General features: G+C 43.8%; 2 protein-coding genes across 2 annotated transcripts in view; one reads left to right on the top strand and one right to left on the bottom strand.

Annotated features, from left to right (window-relative positions):
- Nucleotides 1–1,628: 1,628 nt before the first annotated feature.
- On the bottom strand, nucleotides 1,629–4,266 carry LOC111975022 (alpha-(1,3)-fucosyltransferase 7-like). Its single transcript, XM_024003162.2, has 2 exons — nucleotides 4,191–4,266; nucleotides 1,629–2,875 (listed from the first exon to the last, which is right to left on the bottom strand). Exon 2 carries the CDS (start codon nucleotides 2,750–2,752, stop codon nucleotides 1,706–1,708), a length of 1,047 nt encoding a protein of 348 aa, XP_023858930.1. The 5' UTR covers nucleotides 2,753–2,875; nucleotides 4,191–4,266; the 3' UTR covers nucleotides 1,629–1,705.
- A 3,163-nt stretch (nucleotides 4,267–7,429) lies between these two features.
- The window catches only part of abca2 (ATP-binding cassette, sub-family A (ABC1), member 2), a 94,436-nt gene continuing 85,312 nt past the window's right edge, over nucleotides 7,430–16,553 (top strand). The window contains exon 1 of the mRNA XM_024003148.2: nucleotides 7,430–7,843. Within this exon, the coding sequence (XP_023858916.1) occupies nucleotides 7,778–7,843 (66 nt within the window). The 5' untranslated portion in view covers nucleotides 7,430–7,777. The remainder of the gene's footprint in view (nucleotides 7,844–16,553) is intronic.

Raw genomic sequence — 16,553 nt, 5'->3', positions numbered from 1 at the left:
CCAGATCAGAGGCAGTAGGGATAGCCAGGGATGTTCTCTTGATAAGTGTGTGAACTGGATCAATTTCTTGTCCTTCTAAGTATTCAAGTACTTTTAGGTGTCAGGTAAAGTGTATGGAGTAAAAAGTACATTTCTTTAGGAATGTAAATCAAATCAAATTATATTTGTCACATACACATGTTTAGCAGATGTTAATGTGAGTGTAGCGAAATGCTTGTGCTTCTAGTTCCGACAATACAGTAATATCCAACGAGTAATCTAACCTAACCATTTCACAACAATTACCTTATACACACACAAGTGTAAAGGAATGAATAAGAATATGTTAAAAAACGACTTAAGTTGTACTTTAAAGTAGTTTAAAGTAGTTTTACTTAAGTACTTTACACCATTRAAGAAATGTAAAAAGCATATCTTTATTGTTTCCATATTTTATTCAGTTTTTAGGCAATCGCGACATCTGGTGGCCAGAGCTATATGTGCATCAATTATTGTGCCCTGAAACCAATAGATATAGAGATTATAAAGCAACATCTCCTCAGTATCTGYACCAGAAACTAAGWMTGCATCCCAAATGRCACACTATTCCCTATAAMTTACACTATGTAGGGAATAGTGTACCATTTGAGATGCRACGTTTGTGTGTGTAATTTTCATTGAAACTAGAAATTCAATAATATGCATCACTATTGGTTATACAGTCACATTAGGTTACAGAGGAGTTGAGTGAAATGCAGAACTGTTAATGCACAGTAATCTCTCTGAGAGGGATTTCGTAAGTATTGGTACAGATATTTTGTTTATGGTTTACTATTCTTTTCCAGGGGAAAATAAACAGGGGTTGACCGAGAGGCACTTGGAGGAGAGACATCCAGGTAGAAATGACTGAGAATGGCCTCAATTGGTGTGATCTGSAAAAACCCTGAACCAAGTGTGATGGAGGACATTCATCAACTGCCTATTCTCCCCATAGGAGCGAAGRACTTAAGTCGAGTAAGTCATGCTAAGGTTGGCAACTTACTTGCATTAGTCATTATGCCTRAATAAAGGGTATGAACTATACTGTAACGTATTATAAGTAGCCAAATACTGAGAGAGAAAAAATCTATGAAAGCTTACCCTCAATATTACTGCCAGGAAAGACATTGTCTTGTGCCATTACAATTGCATCATGAGCTAGCTAGCCTACAYGGTTGTGTCATTTCCTTATTTCCATTTTTTTTTCTTTTTTTCCTTCTTTTTTTATTGAAGTTTTAAGCATACATTTTTACAAAAGTGAAACCGCTCCGAATCCCGAAAAGCCCTTGTTTGTCCCCTGAGCCTTCCCCATCCCTCCCACTTGCCCACCCACATTTGCCAACCTGATTAGATACAGAAAGAAAATGCATACTACTAATAATAATAAAATAAAGCATCTAATATATGAACAAAAAATGTATTGTGTCAGAAAGCTGGGTGTTAGATTAATAACTTCCCTCTTTTACAGAAGTTGTGATTTGTCTGTGGTGTTTCTGCATTAGGGACCGAATGTCAATGTTGTAATATCATCAAGCTGATGTTAAAGTGGCACACCACCAGAACAGAATGCATTTCAAGTTTCACTGCAGACTGTTGTTTTGCATGTGAAAAAAAAACTGGCTACAGTACAAGTTCTTGAACATATTGTAGTACAAAATAACCTACAGTAGCAAAAGCATCTATGATGTTATCTACTGGCCCATGCCTCCAGATCRTAGTACACCTTGTTACCTGGTAGTCTTTGATAGTTGGCACAGATATTACAGAGCCTCTCTCTCCAGTCGGTGTACATCTTGATTCTATATGTCTGACGCCACTTGAAGTAACCCTCATAGCGTCCTCTGTCTGTGGCCAGCTGCTGTAGGAAGACAGCCAGCCCCTCTGTGCTATTGAAGTCACTGACATGGATGAACGAGCCTGGTGGCACAAGGGCCTCATAGTTAGCCCGAGAGGTTCCCAGAACCACAGGTACTGCCCCTGCTTGGTAGGCATTCCTCCACAACTTCTCAGTTATGTAGTCCAATGCCACTGAGTTTTCAAAAGCCAGGTAGAAGTTACAGTGGCCAATGAYGGGTATCAGACTTTGGTCGGTCAGTGGCCTCTTTGACCAGTGTCCATACACCTCTATGGGAATGTACTTCCTCAGGCTCTGGTAGACTTGACTCCTGGCATGGTCYGGCCTGTAGTTGCTGACCACCCAGCTGGCCAGACAAGCCCCCTTCTTGGGGATCACAAAGCTGCTACTGTTACTGTTACCGTTATGTGGAACCGGAACTATCTTCCCATAGGGTATGGATATGTCAGCGTCGCCTCGGTAGCTCATGGTCCAGTTGAACAGTCCATTGTACTGGGTCAGGTTGCCATTGTGCACCGGGGGCTCAAGGGACAGCCAGAGCCAGCGCTGGGAGACTGRCCGGGGGAGGTGGAGAGGCAGGGAAGAGCGGCCGGTCCTCAGCTCATGGTGGTGGAAGACCACCACGTCTGCYTGGGGGAACAGGGAGGTGTTGTCACTGAGGAGGCAGCCTRGGATACCGTACTTGTCRCTGCACACATCTCCCTCCAGGCTGTAGGGATGGCCGAAGGGCCAGTGCCAYAGCAGGATGGTGAGGTTCCTGGGTTGGTGTTGATGAGCGATCCCTATCTGAGCCAGCAGTAGGAGCCTCTGGTGGAGCACATAAGAGGAGATGCTGAGGAGCATAATGGCTGAGAGGAACAGGGGCATGGAGGTAGTCATCACTGACTCAGGGGATGACAGGCAGGCAACAGACTGAATGGTGGAATTGCGGCGTACTTTAGTTTAGTCCAGAATCACACGATCTCCTTGGGATTGTTACTCGAATAGTGTAATATTTCCTCCCTGGTAAGACAATAAGATAAATTAGTATTCAATAGATTCAAGGGCCCAGTCAAAACGCTTAGGAAAAGCATACCTTTTCTAAGTCTGAATCGGGTCTTTAAAGAATAGGGTTGGAAGAAGCTCTTGGAATTCCTTATAAATACAGACATGAACAATATGGCAGAAGATTCTCTAATGAATGAAAATAGTCACTCCACTTTCACTTTCCCCTCTGCAATACTACTTCCTCTCACTTCTTTCTATTTTTAAGATAACCATCCCACTTACCATCAGTATTTCACAATCACTGTGACAGTTAAATACATTAAGTACAGCAAATTATTAGCCTTACAGAAGATGGAATATACCATATCTGAGGACTGATTAATTGATTCAAGTAATCAGAAAATATTCATATATCACTACAAATGAAAATGATCTCTCTTTTTTCACATAGCCCATGTACATAAAGGCACGTTTTCTGCCTCKTCCATACAGTTTCAAAGGAGATGAAATGACAGTCAGAGGAACAGAAATGGTTTCARATGGTACCTGCTGAAGTGCTCTTGCTTTGTGCTGATTCATGCGGTGTGAAATATAATGTGTGACGCCTGAATGGYCTCCTGCTGTGTGTGGCTATGTAATGAGATACAACGTATCATGCTGTGCATAACAGGAACATTATTTTTCAGCCTTCCCAGACCCCTACACTCYTAGAAAAAAGTATTCCAAAAAGGTTATTCAGCTGTCTCCATAGGAGAACACRTTTTGGTTCCAGGGAAAACCCTTTTTGGTTCCACATAGAACCCCTTTGGGTTTTATGTAGAACCCTCTGTGGAAAGGAACCTGGAACCAAAAATGGTTATTCAAAGGGTTCTCCTATGGGGACAGCCAAAGAACCATTTAAGGTTTGCGATAGCKCCTTTTTTTCTAAGAGTGTAGTATTCAGAACCATTGCATTCTTCGTGCATAAAGACACATCAAGGAGATGTCCCAAAAAGGCTGCAACAACAAACATTTTATCCAATGCATAGATACTCTTATATTTAGTGTTCTCCCTGGTAGTAAGCCATGCCGTCACCGGTTCTTTTTTTAAATTTACCCAGATGAGCGTCCCATTCCATAGAACCCTTTTAGTAGCGCTGGCATTGTTAGGTCACTTGTTAGATATTACTGCACTGTCGGAACTAGAAGCACAAGCATTTCGCTACACTCGCATTAACATCTGCTAACCATGTGAATGTGACCAATAAGATTTGATTTGGCAAATAGAGATGTCTCACGACACCTAGACTCAGTGGTACGTCTCACGACACCAAGGCTCAATTGTACTCACCTGGGTGAGGTCCGAGGTGAATGCCTGTCCGTGTTTGCTGTCCTGTGGAGGTAAGACTCACTGAAGAKGACTTTTCTCCTGTGAGATTATGTAGTAACGTAGGCAGCGGCACATACCAGTGTRTAGGAAATCCTGTTTTAACCCCTTTTTTGCTCCTTTATCACTACATCATCATTCTGTTCTCTCTCAACATGCACTTACCACAAACCACACCCTTGGTTGTGACTTTATGACAGTCATTTGGATAGTACAGCTGAGCTTTGGTAGGGCACTCTTGTAGTTACTTTAAGAATACATTAATTTTACTCTCATTATTTACATTTTATATGTACTCATTCAATTGTTGGGAGCATATTTAGTGCTCACAACAACAATCACAATAATGAAAGAGCCCAAAATAAGCGTATTTCAATCATTGGACGAGGGTACAAGCAGAGTTTTTGGTCAACCGGACTTTCTACTAGATCCTAATCAGTAGATCCTAATCGGTTTTCTGCTCTGAATTCATTTCATATGTTCCAGCTTCCCTTTTTTTTTTTACTGTATTTGAGCTTTGTTCAATATCTTTTCCCCATTAATAATCTAAGCTGTATGCTCAGAACAATCACTTCAGTTGAGGTCATCCGTAGGCACCAAGGGCGTGTGACTTAACCACAATGTTTTCGTGCCATTGTTGAAAAATGGAGAGGAAAGAGGTACCACACCATGACCACAGAATAACGGTTTTATGTGGCCAATGCCACTTTTCTTGCAGTTGGCTTGCCAGCAATTTACTTCTGAATCTTACAGTGCATTCGGAAAGTATTCAGGCCCCTTGACTTTTTCCACACTTTGTTACGTTACAGCCTTATTCTAAAATTGTTTAAATAAATAAAAATCCTCTGCAATTTACACACAGTGTAAATTATTTACATAAGTATTCAGACCCTTTGCTATGAGACTCGAAATCGAGCTCAGGTGCATCCTGTTTCCATTGATCATCCTTGAGATGTTTCTACAACTTGATTGGAGTCCACCTGTGGTAAATTCAATTGATTGGACATGATTTGGAAAGGCACACACCTGTCTATATAAGGTCCCACAGTTGACAGTGCATGACAGAGCAAAAGCCAAGCCATAAGGTTGAAGGAATTGTCCTTGGAGCTCTGAGACAGGATTGTGTCGATGCACAGATCTGGGGAAGGGCACCAAAAAATGTCTGCAGCATTGAAGGTCCCCAAGAACACAGTGGCCTCCATCATTCTTAAATGGAAGAAGTTTGGAACCACCAATAGTCTTCCTAGAGAAGGGCCTTTGGTCAGGGAGGTGACCAAGAACCCGATGGTCACTCTGACAGAGCTCCAGAGTTCCTCTTGGGAGATGGGAGAACCTTCCAGAAGTACAACCATCTCTGGAGCACTCCACCAATCAGGCCTATATGGTAGAGTGACCAGACGAAAGCCACTCAGTAAAAGCCACATGACAGCTTGCTTGGAGTTTACCAAAAGATACCTAAAGACTATCAGACCATGAGAAACAAGATTCTCTGGTCTGATGAAACCAAGATTGAACTCTTTGGCCTGAATGCCAAGCGTCACGTCTGTAGGAAAACTGGCACCATCCCTATGGTGAAGCATGGTGGTGGCAGCATCATGCTGTGTGGATGTTTTTCAGCGGCAGGAACTGGGGGACTAGTCAGGCTCGAGGGAAAGATGAACAGAGCAAAGTACAGAGAGATCCTTGATGAAAACCTGCTCCAGAGCACTCAGGACCTCAGACTAGGGCGAAGGTTCACCTTCCAACAGGACAGTGACCYTAGGCACACAGTCAAGACAATGAAGAGTGGCTTTGGGACAAGTCTCTGAATGTCCTTGAGTGACCCAGCCAGAGCCCGGACTTGAACCCGATCGAACATCTCTGGAGAGACCTTAAAATAGCTGTGCAGCGGCGCTCCTCATCTAACCTGCTTGAGAGTATCTGCAGAGAAGAATGTGAGAAACTCCCCAAATGTTTGTAGCGTCATACCCAAGAATACTCGAGGCTGTAATCTCTGCCAAAGTTGCTTCAACAAAGTACAGAGTAAAGGGTCTGAATACATATGTAAATGTGATATTTCAGTATTTTCTTATTATTTTTTGCTAAAAATTCAAAAAAACGGTTTTTGCTTTGTCATTATGGGGTATTGTGTGTAGATTGATAAGGGGGGAAAACTATTTAATACATTTTAGAATAAGGCTGAAACTTAACAAAATGTGGAAAAAGTCAAGGGGTCTGAATACTTTCCAAATGCACTGTATCTGTTCAAACACAGCCCTGCCTAGTTTCTCTCCTGTTGTAGACCAGGTCCCGCCCGTGACCATGCCCTCTACTGTGCAAAAGCTGTCTGATTTAAACTGATAATCGTACCAAAATGGAAGGCTTGAAAAGGGCTATCATTTAAATCGTGTTTTATCTACTCACACCTTCGCAATAAACCGCTGAGGAGCATTTCCCTATGCTTTTATACGTTTATCACACCCCTACTTTCCCCTACTAACAAGTAGAACACTACTGTCGTGCCACTACTGTTTTGCCCCAATTGGAGCCCTATTCTCTACGTAGCACACTATATAAAGGGAAAAGATAACAATTGTAGCAGTAACAATTTATAAAAAGACCACTAGATGGCATCGGAAGTAAAGCATTTGCTTTGGCCAGGTATATTCTTTAGGAACAGGTAAATAAATAGATCATCCTCAAGTGGTAGAAGTGAATTGATATGAACACAATATTTTGTTTAAGATTTGACTAGACAACTTATTTGGGTCCTCCCAGACCCCTAGTATTTAGAACCCCTGCATAAAGACACAAAGATGCTCAGTCTGTCTCCATTTTTGTATAATCTCTCTCTCTGCACACACACACACACACACACACACACACACATACAGAGTGACACATGAGTGCATGACTAAACATTTGAGACAGCAATGGTCATAAAAAAATATTTTGTAAGGAAGAACAACATTTAGAGAGATCTAGAATTCTACAACTCAGATTTGGGAACACTGAGAGGCTGTCTACACTGAAATGACGAGGTTAAAATACTGGAACTATATGTATTACATAGACTACTAGGTTTTGGCTGGAAGAACTTTGTGTTTCAAAGAATAGTATCGAGATTCCAGTGGGAGAAGAGGTAGACTACTGTAGCTGTCTCCGCCCACTAGACTGCACGACGGTGATATTTCTCCCTATACCCACGGTGCTCGGTTCATTCTAACGCATTGCATAAGCACGGTTTCCATTGGATGCTTCTGTATTTTTCCGCGGATGGTGATTGCATACAGAATACCAGCCTGGCTTGCCGCTGAAATACAGCTAGTCACATTTAGCCATCAGTGGAGGAAAACAGTCATCTGGTCTAGTTGAGAGAGAGAYAGAGAGCGAGAGGTAAAATGGGCAAATAAGCCCATATCAAGTCTGTATAGCTTGTCCAACAGAAATGTATCTAAATTGTCATTTAAATACGTCGGAATGGTTCGTAATCCATTTCCAAAAATCCACCACTATATGGCAACTTAATTAACGSTGTCATAATTTAACCGTTAAACCGCGAGCCTGTGAAAATGGGATTCCTCCACCAGCTACATCTTCTGTTGTGGAAGAATGTGTCTTTGAAGAGGAGAGGACCGGTAAGGAAACATTTTCGTTGATATTCATAGATGATCATTAGAATGGAGACACTTGGAAATGTGGGCCTTCTTTAGCTTGTGCGCTCGCCGGATGTCAGCGCGAGATCCGACAGGCGTCGGTCTCCAATAGAATTCGGTTGCTGCAGTTGCATTGAATGTTTTTCAGGCTGGCATGATATTCAGAGTCATCATCATGTATCGACTGAACATTTAGCACCTCGTCCCTTTTATTATCAATACATGTCATTCACTGATATGTTTGTGAAATTGTAGGCCAATTTGCGCTGCCGTAGTTTCCAAGATGTTTAGATGTGGTGGTGTAGCACCGGGTTTTACTTGWCGTGCACATARAACTGAACAGGTTGTTTTGTTTCAACAAACAACAACTAATATCAGATCATGCGCCTCAGTACATCAATCAATGTGGTAGGGAAGAAGATGTAAACACACATTTAATAAATTCTGGTATCGTGAAAATGTATCATGATATTCATCTTGAAATGATAATAGATTACATTTAAGTAACTAAATGGTATTCATATTTTTAAAAATGCATAAGTATAGCGTAACCAATTGCTTGTATGCATCTATTTGGGTCTTTTGGTTAAACACCAGCCTCAAGTGTAGCCTAGGCTACCTGACAGACAATTACAGTAAGGACAGGACACTGAGAATGGGGACAGCTGGTGCTCCGTCTAACATCTTGGGAGGGGCACTTTCACAGAGGGGGCAGGTGCTCTGGCACCTATCTGTGCATATCCCTGCAAAAATAAGATGCTCTGTGGTGGCTCTCTCTTCAGATAGGATAATAGAGAGAAAGGACCCGAATCCAAGGATTTTCGCAGCTCTGGCTCATTTTAATGTTATAGTACGTGTATGTCTTGACTCGTCTACACGTTTTTTTAAACACTGGTCTACACATTGTTTTCTAAAACCACACAGTGGAACAAACGACACTACTTTCTTAGAGAGCTCCCCAATCAGTAGCACGTGCATGTGTTAGGCTACACAGTGTTACACGCTTATGTCAGGTTAGTAAAGCTGCAGCAGCACCTAAAAGACCCTGAGCAGTAATCTAACTCTTCTATAACTACAGATACAGAATAGCATATTATTAAGTTATAACCTGTTATGATATGATTATTATTATGTAAAACGGACTTAATGGGATTGAATGAACTCTTACGTAACTCTAATTAGATTGGGCCTTTCCCATTCACTTGGAATTTGGGCTTGAATATCAAATCAACCGAATATAACCTTACCGTGAAATGCTTACTTACAAGCCCTTAACCAACAATGCAGTTTTAAGAAAATAAAACTGGCCGTGCGGTAGCAGAGAGAACAGTCCATGACTTCAGGTGTCTGGAGTCTTTGACAATCTTTTGGGCCTTCCTCTGACACCGCCTAGTGTATAGGTCCTGGATGGCAGGAACCATGTTATTTTTTTGGTGATGAGGACACCAAGGTAATTTCAAGCTCTCGATCCGCTCCACTACAGCACCGTTGACGTGAATGGGGGCATGTTCTGCCCTCCTTTTGCTATAGTCCACGATCAGCTCCTTTGTCTTGCTCACGTTGAGGGAGAGGTTGTTGTCCTGGCACCACACTGCCAGGTCTCTGAGCCCCTCCCTATAGGCTGTCKCATCGTTGTCTGTGATTAGGCCTACCACCTTTGTGTCGTCAGCAAACTTAATGATGATGTTGGAGTTGTGCTTGGCGAACAGGGAGTACAGGAGGGAGGGGACTAAGCACACACCCCTGAGGGGCTCCCGTGTTGAKGATCAGCGTGKCAGATGTGTGGTTGCCTACCCTTGCCACCTGGTGGCGGCCCATCAGGAAGTCCAGGATGCAGCTGCAGAGGGAGGTGTTTAGTCCCAGGGTCCTTAGCTTAGTGATGAGCTTTGTGGACACTATGGTGTTGAACGCTGAGCTGTAGTCAGTGAACAGCATTTACATATAGGTGTTTCTTTTGTCCAGGTGGGAAAGGGCAGTGTGAAGTGCAATTGGGATTGCATCATCTGTGGATCTGTTGGGGCAGTATGCGAATTGGTATGGGTCTAGGGTTTCCGGGATGATGGTGTTGATGTGAGCCATGACCAGCCTTTCAAAGTACTTCATGGCTACTGACGTGAGTGCTATGGGCGGTAGTCATTTAGGTAGGTTACCTTCGTGTTCTTGGGCACGGGGATTATGGTGGTCTCCATGAAATATGTAGGTATTGCAGACTGGGTCAGGGAGAGGTTGAAACTGTCAATGAAGACTCTTGCCAGTTGGTATGTGCGTGCTCTGTGTACACGTCCTGGTAATCCTTCTGGCCTCGCGGCCTTGTGAATGTTGACCTGTTTAAAGDTCTTRCTCACATCGGCTAYGGAGAGCGTGATCACACAGTCGTCCGGAACAGCTGGTGCTCTCATGCATGCTTCAGTGTTGCTTGCCTCGAAGCGAGTATAAAATGCATTTAGCCCATCTGGTAGGCWCGCGTCACTGTGCARCTCACAACTGGGTTTCCCTTTGTAGTCTGTAATAGTTTGCGAGCCCTGCCACATCCGATGTGTATCAGAGCCGGTGTAGTAKGATTCAATCTTAGTCCTGTATTGACACCTTGCTTGGATGGTTCGTCTGAGAGAATAGCAGGATTTCTTATAAGCGTTCGGATTAGTGTCCCGCTCCTTGAAAGCGGCAGCTCTAGCCTTTAGCTCGGTGCGGATGTTGCCTGTAATCCATGGCTTCTGGTTTGGATATGTACTTACGGTCAACTTATTGATGAAGCCAGTGACTGAGGAGGTATTCAAGCTCAATGCCATTGGATGAATCCCAGAACAATGCTTATAATGTGACTGAGGAGGTATTCAAGCTCAATGCCATTGGATGAATCCCAGAACAATGCTTATAATGTATGGTGCCTAGTTTGTAGACAGCACCTGACAAACTTTGGAGTGAACCCCTTTAATGTACAGTGTAAAGTACCTACTTTAAATCCTAATGACCTAAAGGACTGTTTTTAGTTAATTAGTCAACATGGCCTATTTATAGTAGTCTATAGAGAGCACAATCTATTTCCATGCATTTTGGAGCCTTTCCATTTGCAGCTGTGGGGGTTTTGCGTAAAGATCTTTATAGTTCACATCTACCCTTTCCATTAAAAGGGTAGATGTTAGAAATACAATTGGTGATGTAGAGCTCCGGACACATTTGTTTTGTTGTTCCTAAATATGCTTAGTTTTATCCATCATCCATCGTAGCCTAATGTCTTTGCCAACCGTGTCCTTTTTTTGTGCTATTTTTATCTTTGGTTCCCCTTCAGAGATCACACACAGGATCTGTCTCAAATGCCACCCTATTCCCTTTATAGTGCACTACTTTTGACCAGGGCCCATACCCTATTCCCTATATAGTGCACAAGTCTTTGACCAGAGGGCCCTGTTCATGCACTACAGTACTGCACTACATAGAGAACAAGGTGCAATTTAGGACACAGCCTCAATAAAGACGTCAGATAGATTCCCTGGAGTACACTAGGGTTGCCACAGAGTAATATTAGTAACAGCCACGTCATCTGTAGGTTTATTAACATGCAGCCCAGCGCTGGGCCTGCAGGGGCTCAGGAAGATGTCTATAGCATTAGCCTAGTGGATTGATGGGTTCTAGGATGGGGCTAGTCAGCATTTGTCAGGACCAGTGGCATGCTTTGGTCTATGTTCTAATGAGTGAGTCCTGCTATTGTATAGAAATTGGAAACTCTGTGGCTGTGACTGGCTGTGACTGACTCTATTCCCGGGGCCCATAGGGCTCTGGTCAAAAGTRTTGCACTATATAGGGAATAATGGGTTGCCATTTGTGAGTGTCCACTATGCCAGTGCACGTTTGACATTTTATGGACAGAGCAATGTTTGTGAGGAGAGTTGATAATTTACAACTTTTTACTGTGCTTTCGAAAGAGCCTACTGTACCGGGAAAGGTTTTTATTTGCATAGCAACCAACTGACGCCACGGTGTGAAGACCATGGTTCATTGTTTTGTTTTCTGCCTGACAGTCCGTGCCACACAGAAAAACCTTGTGATTATTTCCAAGGCAAAACAATGTCTGTCGAGGCGTAATGCAAATATCACTAAATAACGTAACCTCATCCCTTTGTTGTTTGGTACAGGAAAGTCCCATGGCTGTAGCGTCAAACCTTTAGCTCCTCTTCCTGTCTGTCAATAACTCCCTGTCACTGCTCCTGCTTTGCAGACATGTTTCTGTTGGAGAGAGAGAGAGAGAGAGAGAGAGGGAGAGAGAGCGGGAGAGAAAAGAAGAGAGAGCTGAGAGGAAGAGAGAACAGAGAAAGATAGAGAGGGGTCAAAGCTGAGAGAGAGTGAGCAAGAGAGAGAGGGTGGTCAAACGCCTCTCTGTCCCACTCTTAGCTCACCACTAGCCTGCCTAGTGCAGCAGCAGCATCAGCACTCATGACCTAGTTCTCCCAGTCAGGCACTCAGCGTCCCTGAATGATTGGCTGACTGAGGGCCGTGCCGCGCCGGGCAGAGCTGGCTGGGTAACAGAGACAGAGAGAGAGAGGGAAARGGAGAGAGAGATGGGAGAGAGGTAAAAGGGGGAGAACGATTGAAACGGAGAAAGAGAGAAAGTGACAACTACAGAGGAGCGCGTCAAACTGGCAAGCCAATAAATTATACATGATATCTGTAAACTCTAATGGACTAGCACTGCAGTAGCTCATAGATGTTGGGGATGTTAGACACACACTATCTCTGTATGCTGATCTCACAGCAGGGACAGGACTCAGACAGGAGAGAGATGGAAATGGAGGTCAGTCTGGAGGGGCTGCACACAGATTTGTCACTTTGGAGTAGTACTACTACAGTACTGTACGAGCCTAATGTGTACTACTCTAATCCATTATCCCTCACTAATAGTGAGAGCTCATGAATGATGTCGTCAATGAGTCGTGACTCGAGCGTTCAGAATTATTTGGTCCAACCTGCAGTGGCTGATATGTAGGGTATGCAATATGCATATGAGGATATACATTTTTCTGAATGTCTGACTCTGAGTTTACTTCAGCCCCTGACTGAAACCGGTACCAAAAATGAAACTCTCTCAAAATTATATTACAAATATATATATATATATTTGTTTTTACGAGTGCTTATACATGCTTTGTTTGTTTTGATGTATTTCCTCTTTCTTTGTATAATTGAAGTGACAGAAACAGTTTAAAATATTGAATTGGGCATAGAATATATTCAACAAGTAAGAAAAGATCATCTGCAAGCCCTTGGATAACTTTTTTTTACGAAAGGGGATTTGAATATTCCTGGATGTTCCAATTGGATGAATATCCAATAACTTGAGGATTTTGATTGACAGGTTATTCAATTTGAATATTACAGTTCAGTACCTGATTAATTCAGTTGTTACTCCAGCCCGAGGCATGCATTTGATGTTTTCTATCATGTTTAACAGCCTTTTTAAGTTTCGTCATTTTAAGGATTTAGAAAAAAAGGATTGACTTGGGACCGGTTGTCTTTAGAAGTATGACAGAACTTCCTGTAGTCTGATGCTGTTTGGCACTGTAATAAATATGTTTTATGACACACAGCATAATAAACACACACAGAGACAGCTTTATGGCTGATTGATAACACAACCAGTAAACATGGCCTTCCATACAGTACCTATTTTATTGGCTCACAGTCACACCTGGCATGGTCCATGCAGGCCCTCTCTAGGACTAGATGTTGGGTTAACCCAAGCCTGACAGACACTAGCCTGGTCCCATACTGTGCTGCAGCTCTTCTATTGTTTTCATGCACAAAGAATTGTCTACAAGATACAGTTGCCACAGCTACCACCCACTACCACTAAGACTGACATCACCAGCCATCACTACCACCAACACTGCCACCACCACCAAGACTGCCACCACCAACACAGCAACCAACACCAACACCACCAAAACTGCCACCCACCACCACCACCACCACACCGCCACCACCACCCAACACTGCCACCACCACCACCAAGACTCACCACCAACACAGCAACCAACACCAACACCACCACCAACCGCCATATATCAAATTCCCATTCAGTTCCATCTGGATTCTCACTGGCCTAGCCTAGATCCCAGCCTGGTAGGAGTGGTGGTGGTGGCAGTCTTGCTGGTGGTTGTGGTGGCAATGTTGGTGGTAGTGGTGGTGGTGGCAGTTCTGTTGGTGGTGGTAGTCTGTTGTGATGGTGGCAATGTTGGTGGTAGTGGTGGCAGTCTTGTGGTAGTGGTGGTGATGGCGAGCTTGGTGGTGGTGGTAGTGGCAGTGTGTCGGTGGGTGGCAGTCTTGGTGGTGTTATGTGTGGTGCTGTGTTGGTGTGGCAGTTTGGTGGGGTGGCAGGTTTTTGGTGGTGTGGTGTTGGTTGCTTGTTGGGTGGCGTTTGGTGTGGGGGTGGCGTGTTGGTGGTGGTGGTGGCGGTGGTGGGTGGTGGTCAGTTTTGGTGGTGTTGGTGTTGGTTGCTGTGTTGGTGGGTGGCAGTCTTGGTGGTGTGGTGGCAGTGTTGTGGTGGTGTGTGTGTTGGTTGCTGTGTTGGTGGTTGGCAGTCTTGTGTGGTGGGCAGTTCTGTTGGTGGTGGTAGTCGGTGGTGTGATGTGCATGTTTGGTGTAGTGTGGCAGTCTTGGTGTAGTTGGTGATGGCAGTCTTGGTGGTTGGTGTGGCAGTGTTGGTGTGGTGGCAGTTCTGGTGGGTTAGGTTGGTTCTGTGTTGGTGGTGGCAGTGTTGGTGGTGGGTGGATTTTGGTTGGTGTTGGTGTTGGTTTGCTGTGTTGGTGGTGGCAGTCTTGTGGTGGTGGTGGCAGTTTGGTGGTGGTGGTGGCGGTGGTGGTGGTGGTGGCAGTTTTGGTGGTTGGTGTTGGTTGCTGTGTTGGTGTGCAGTCTTGTCGGTGGTGGTGGGCAGTGTTGGTGTGGTAGTTTGTGTTGGTGCTGTGTTGGTGGTGGCAGTCTTGGTGTCGGTAGGCAGTGGTGTGTAGTGATGGCTGGTGATGTCAGTCTTAGTGGTAGTGGTGGTGGTAGCAGTCTTGGTGGTGGTGCTGGTAGCAGTGACTTGTGGTGAGGTCTGAGGCCGAGTAGGCACTTTCTATTGAGACATTTAATGTCCCAAAAAAAGTTGCAGTTCTTGCCTATTGTCCAATGAGGCCTATTCACTCACAATGACCAATGTGCGTTTCGAGTGCTCTGTATCTCAAAGCCATATCAAATATCTTTCAAAATAGGTGCTATTGAGCTCATAATTGAGAGTTGAGAAATAAAAAGTTTACCTACAGAAAGCTGAGAACATCCTCTTTCCATCTGTGACAACAAGATAGTTGTGTTTTCACAGGAATTTTACTTTTTTATGTTATACAATCAGAACACTTTTCTTTCTCCCGGAGCATTTTTCCCCCCGGGAAAGGAGAGAGTGACTCTTTCGACACAGCAGCGGTCCCCAGCAAAACAGGTACAGGGGCACACAGGCAGATACTTTCATTGCATGAATCAAGAGGATAATGCACTTTACTGTTTGACCAAATCATGGTTTTAGCCTCCTAAAGAATAAGGCGTTTTTAGTGAGGTGAATGAATGTGCATCCCGCAACAATGCAACCAATGTTTTTTTTCACTCACACAGCCAAGTGAAAGGGTCATAAAATGCAACTAAATGGTCGCAAAATGCGACTAAATGGTCGCAGTCTGGAGCCCTACCTTGTATAGAATTTTCACTACAGTCATACTCTCTAWCTTTAGTTTTACTTAAATRAAAAAAGGCCTCTATCTTTGCAATCAACAGTAGCCTAGGCCAAGGCTCSTCTCTCGCTTTCTCTCTCTCCTAAATGTTATTTATCAGCTTTTAATTTATTTTATCAGCCAAAAGCAAGCAATTACCGGCTAACGTAAACCCTGATTCCCAGGCCCTGCATGAACAGGTGACTTTCAGCACCACAGACAGCGACCCAAATGCCAGCGAGTAGACCTACTTGTAGACAGTGCTACACACAAAAATGCTTAGTAGTCATTGCTACTGATTGAGATACACAATAGACATGTCATGTAATAATAGTAGACGGCGCTACTGTAAATACACATTTGCACCACCCGTCTATCCTTCTGGGTAAAGACATCAGTAACTGAACTGCCTGTTGGCCCTCAGTTTTAGAAGTCTGTCGGTCTTGACGCGATGGCAAGGGCAAGGGATGAGAGTCATCATATGGCAAGGGATGAGAGTCATCATATGGCAAGGGATGAGAGTCATCTTTGATCGGTCCAGTTTCAACTGCATGTCTTTATCCATTTCAGAAAATTCCCTCAACGGAAGCTGTTGGTGGCTGGTATAGTGAGGACCAGCTGCAGTAACTTTGTCGCCTTGGGAGCTGTAGTAACTTTGTCGCCTTGGGAGCTGTAGTAACCTTGTCGCCTCGAGGACAGTCTGTGTCATGCTGGAACAAAAAGCTGAGGAGCAGTCTAAATGATTTGTCTCGTACCATTTGTGAACTGTACAGTCCGACAAGATCAGCATTAAGTCTAACGAAATTCAAGTTCTTAGCATATTTTGACAGGCTCTCGTCTGCTGGTGTCTAACTTTTGTGACATTGTTGAAAAAAATGTGCGGTCCACTAAGCCAAGGAAATTAAGTTCACCAATGTGGTCAAACATGGCTCTCATCTGAACATTGGTTTTGTCCAGTA

Source organism: Salvelinus sp. IW2-2015, linkage group LG15, assembly GCF_002910315.2.
Source record: "Salvelinus sp. IW2-2015 linkage group LG15, ASM291031v2, whole genome shotgun sequence".
Lineage (NCBI taxonomy): Eukaryota > Metazoa > Chordata > Actinopteri > Salmoniformes > Salmonidae > Salvelinus > Salvelinus sp. IW2-2015.
Note: the sequence above shows the minus strand (reverse complement) of the source record. Positions and strands in the feature narration are given on the sequence as shown.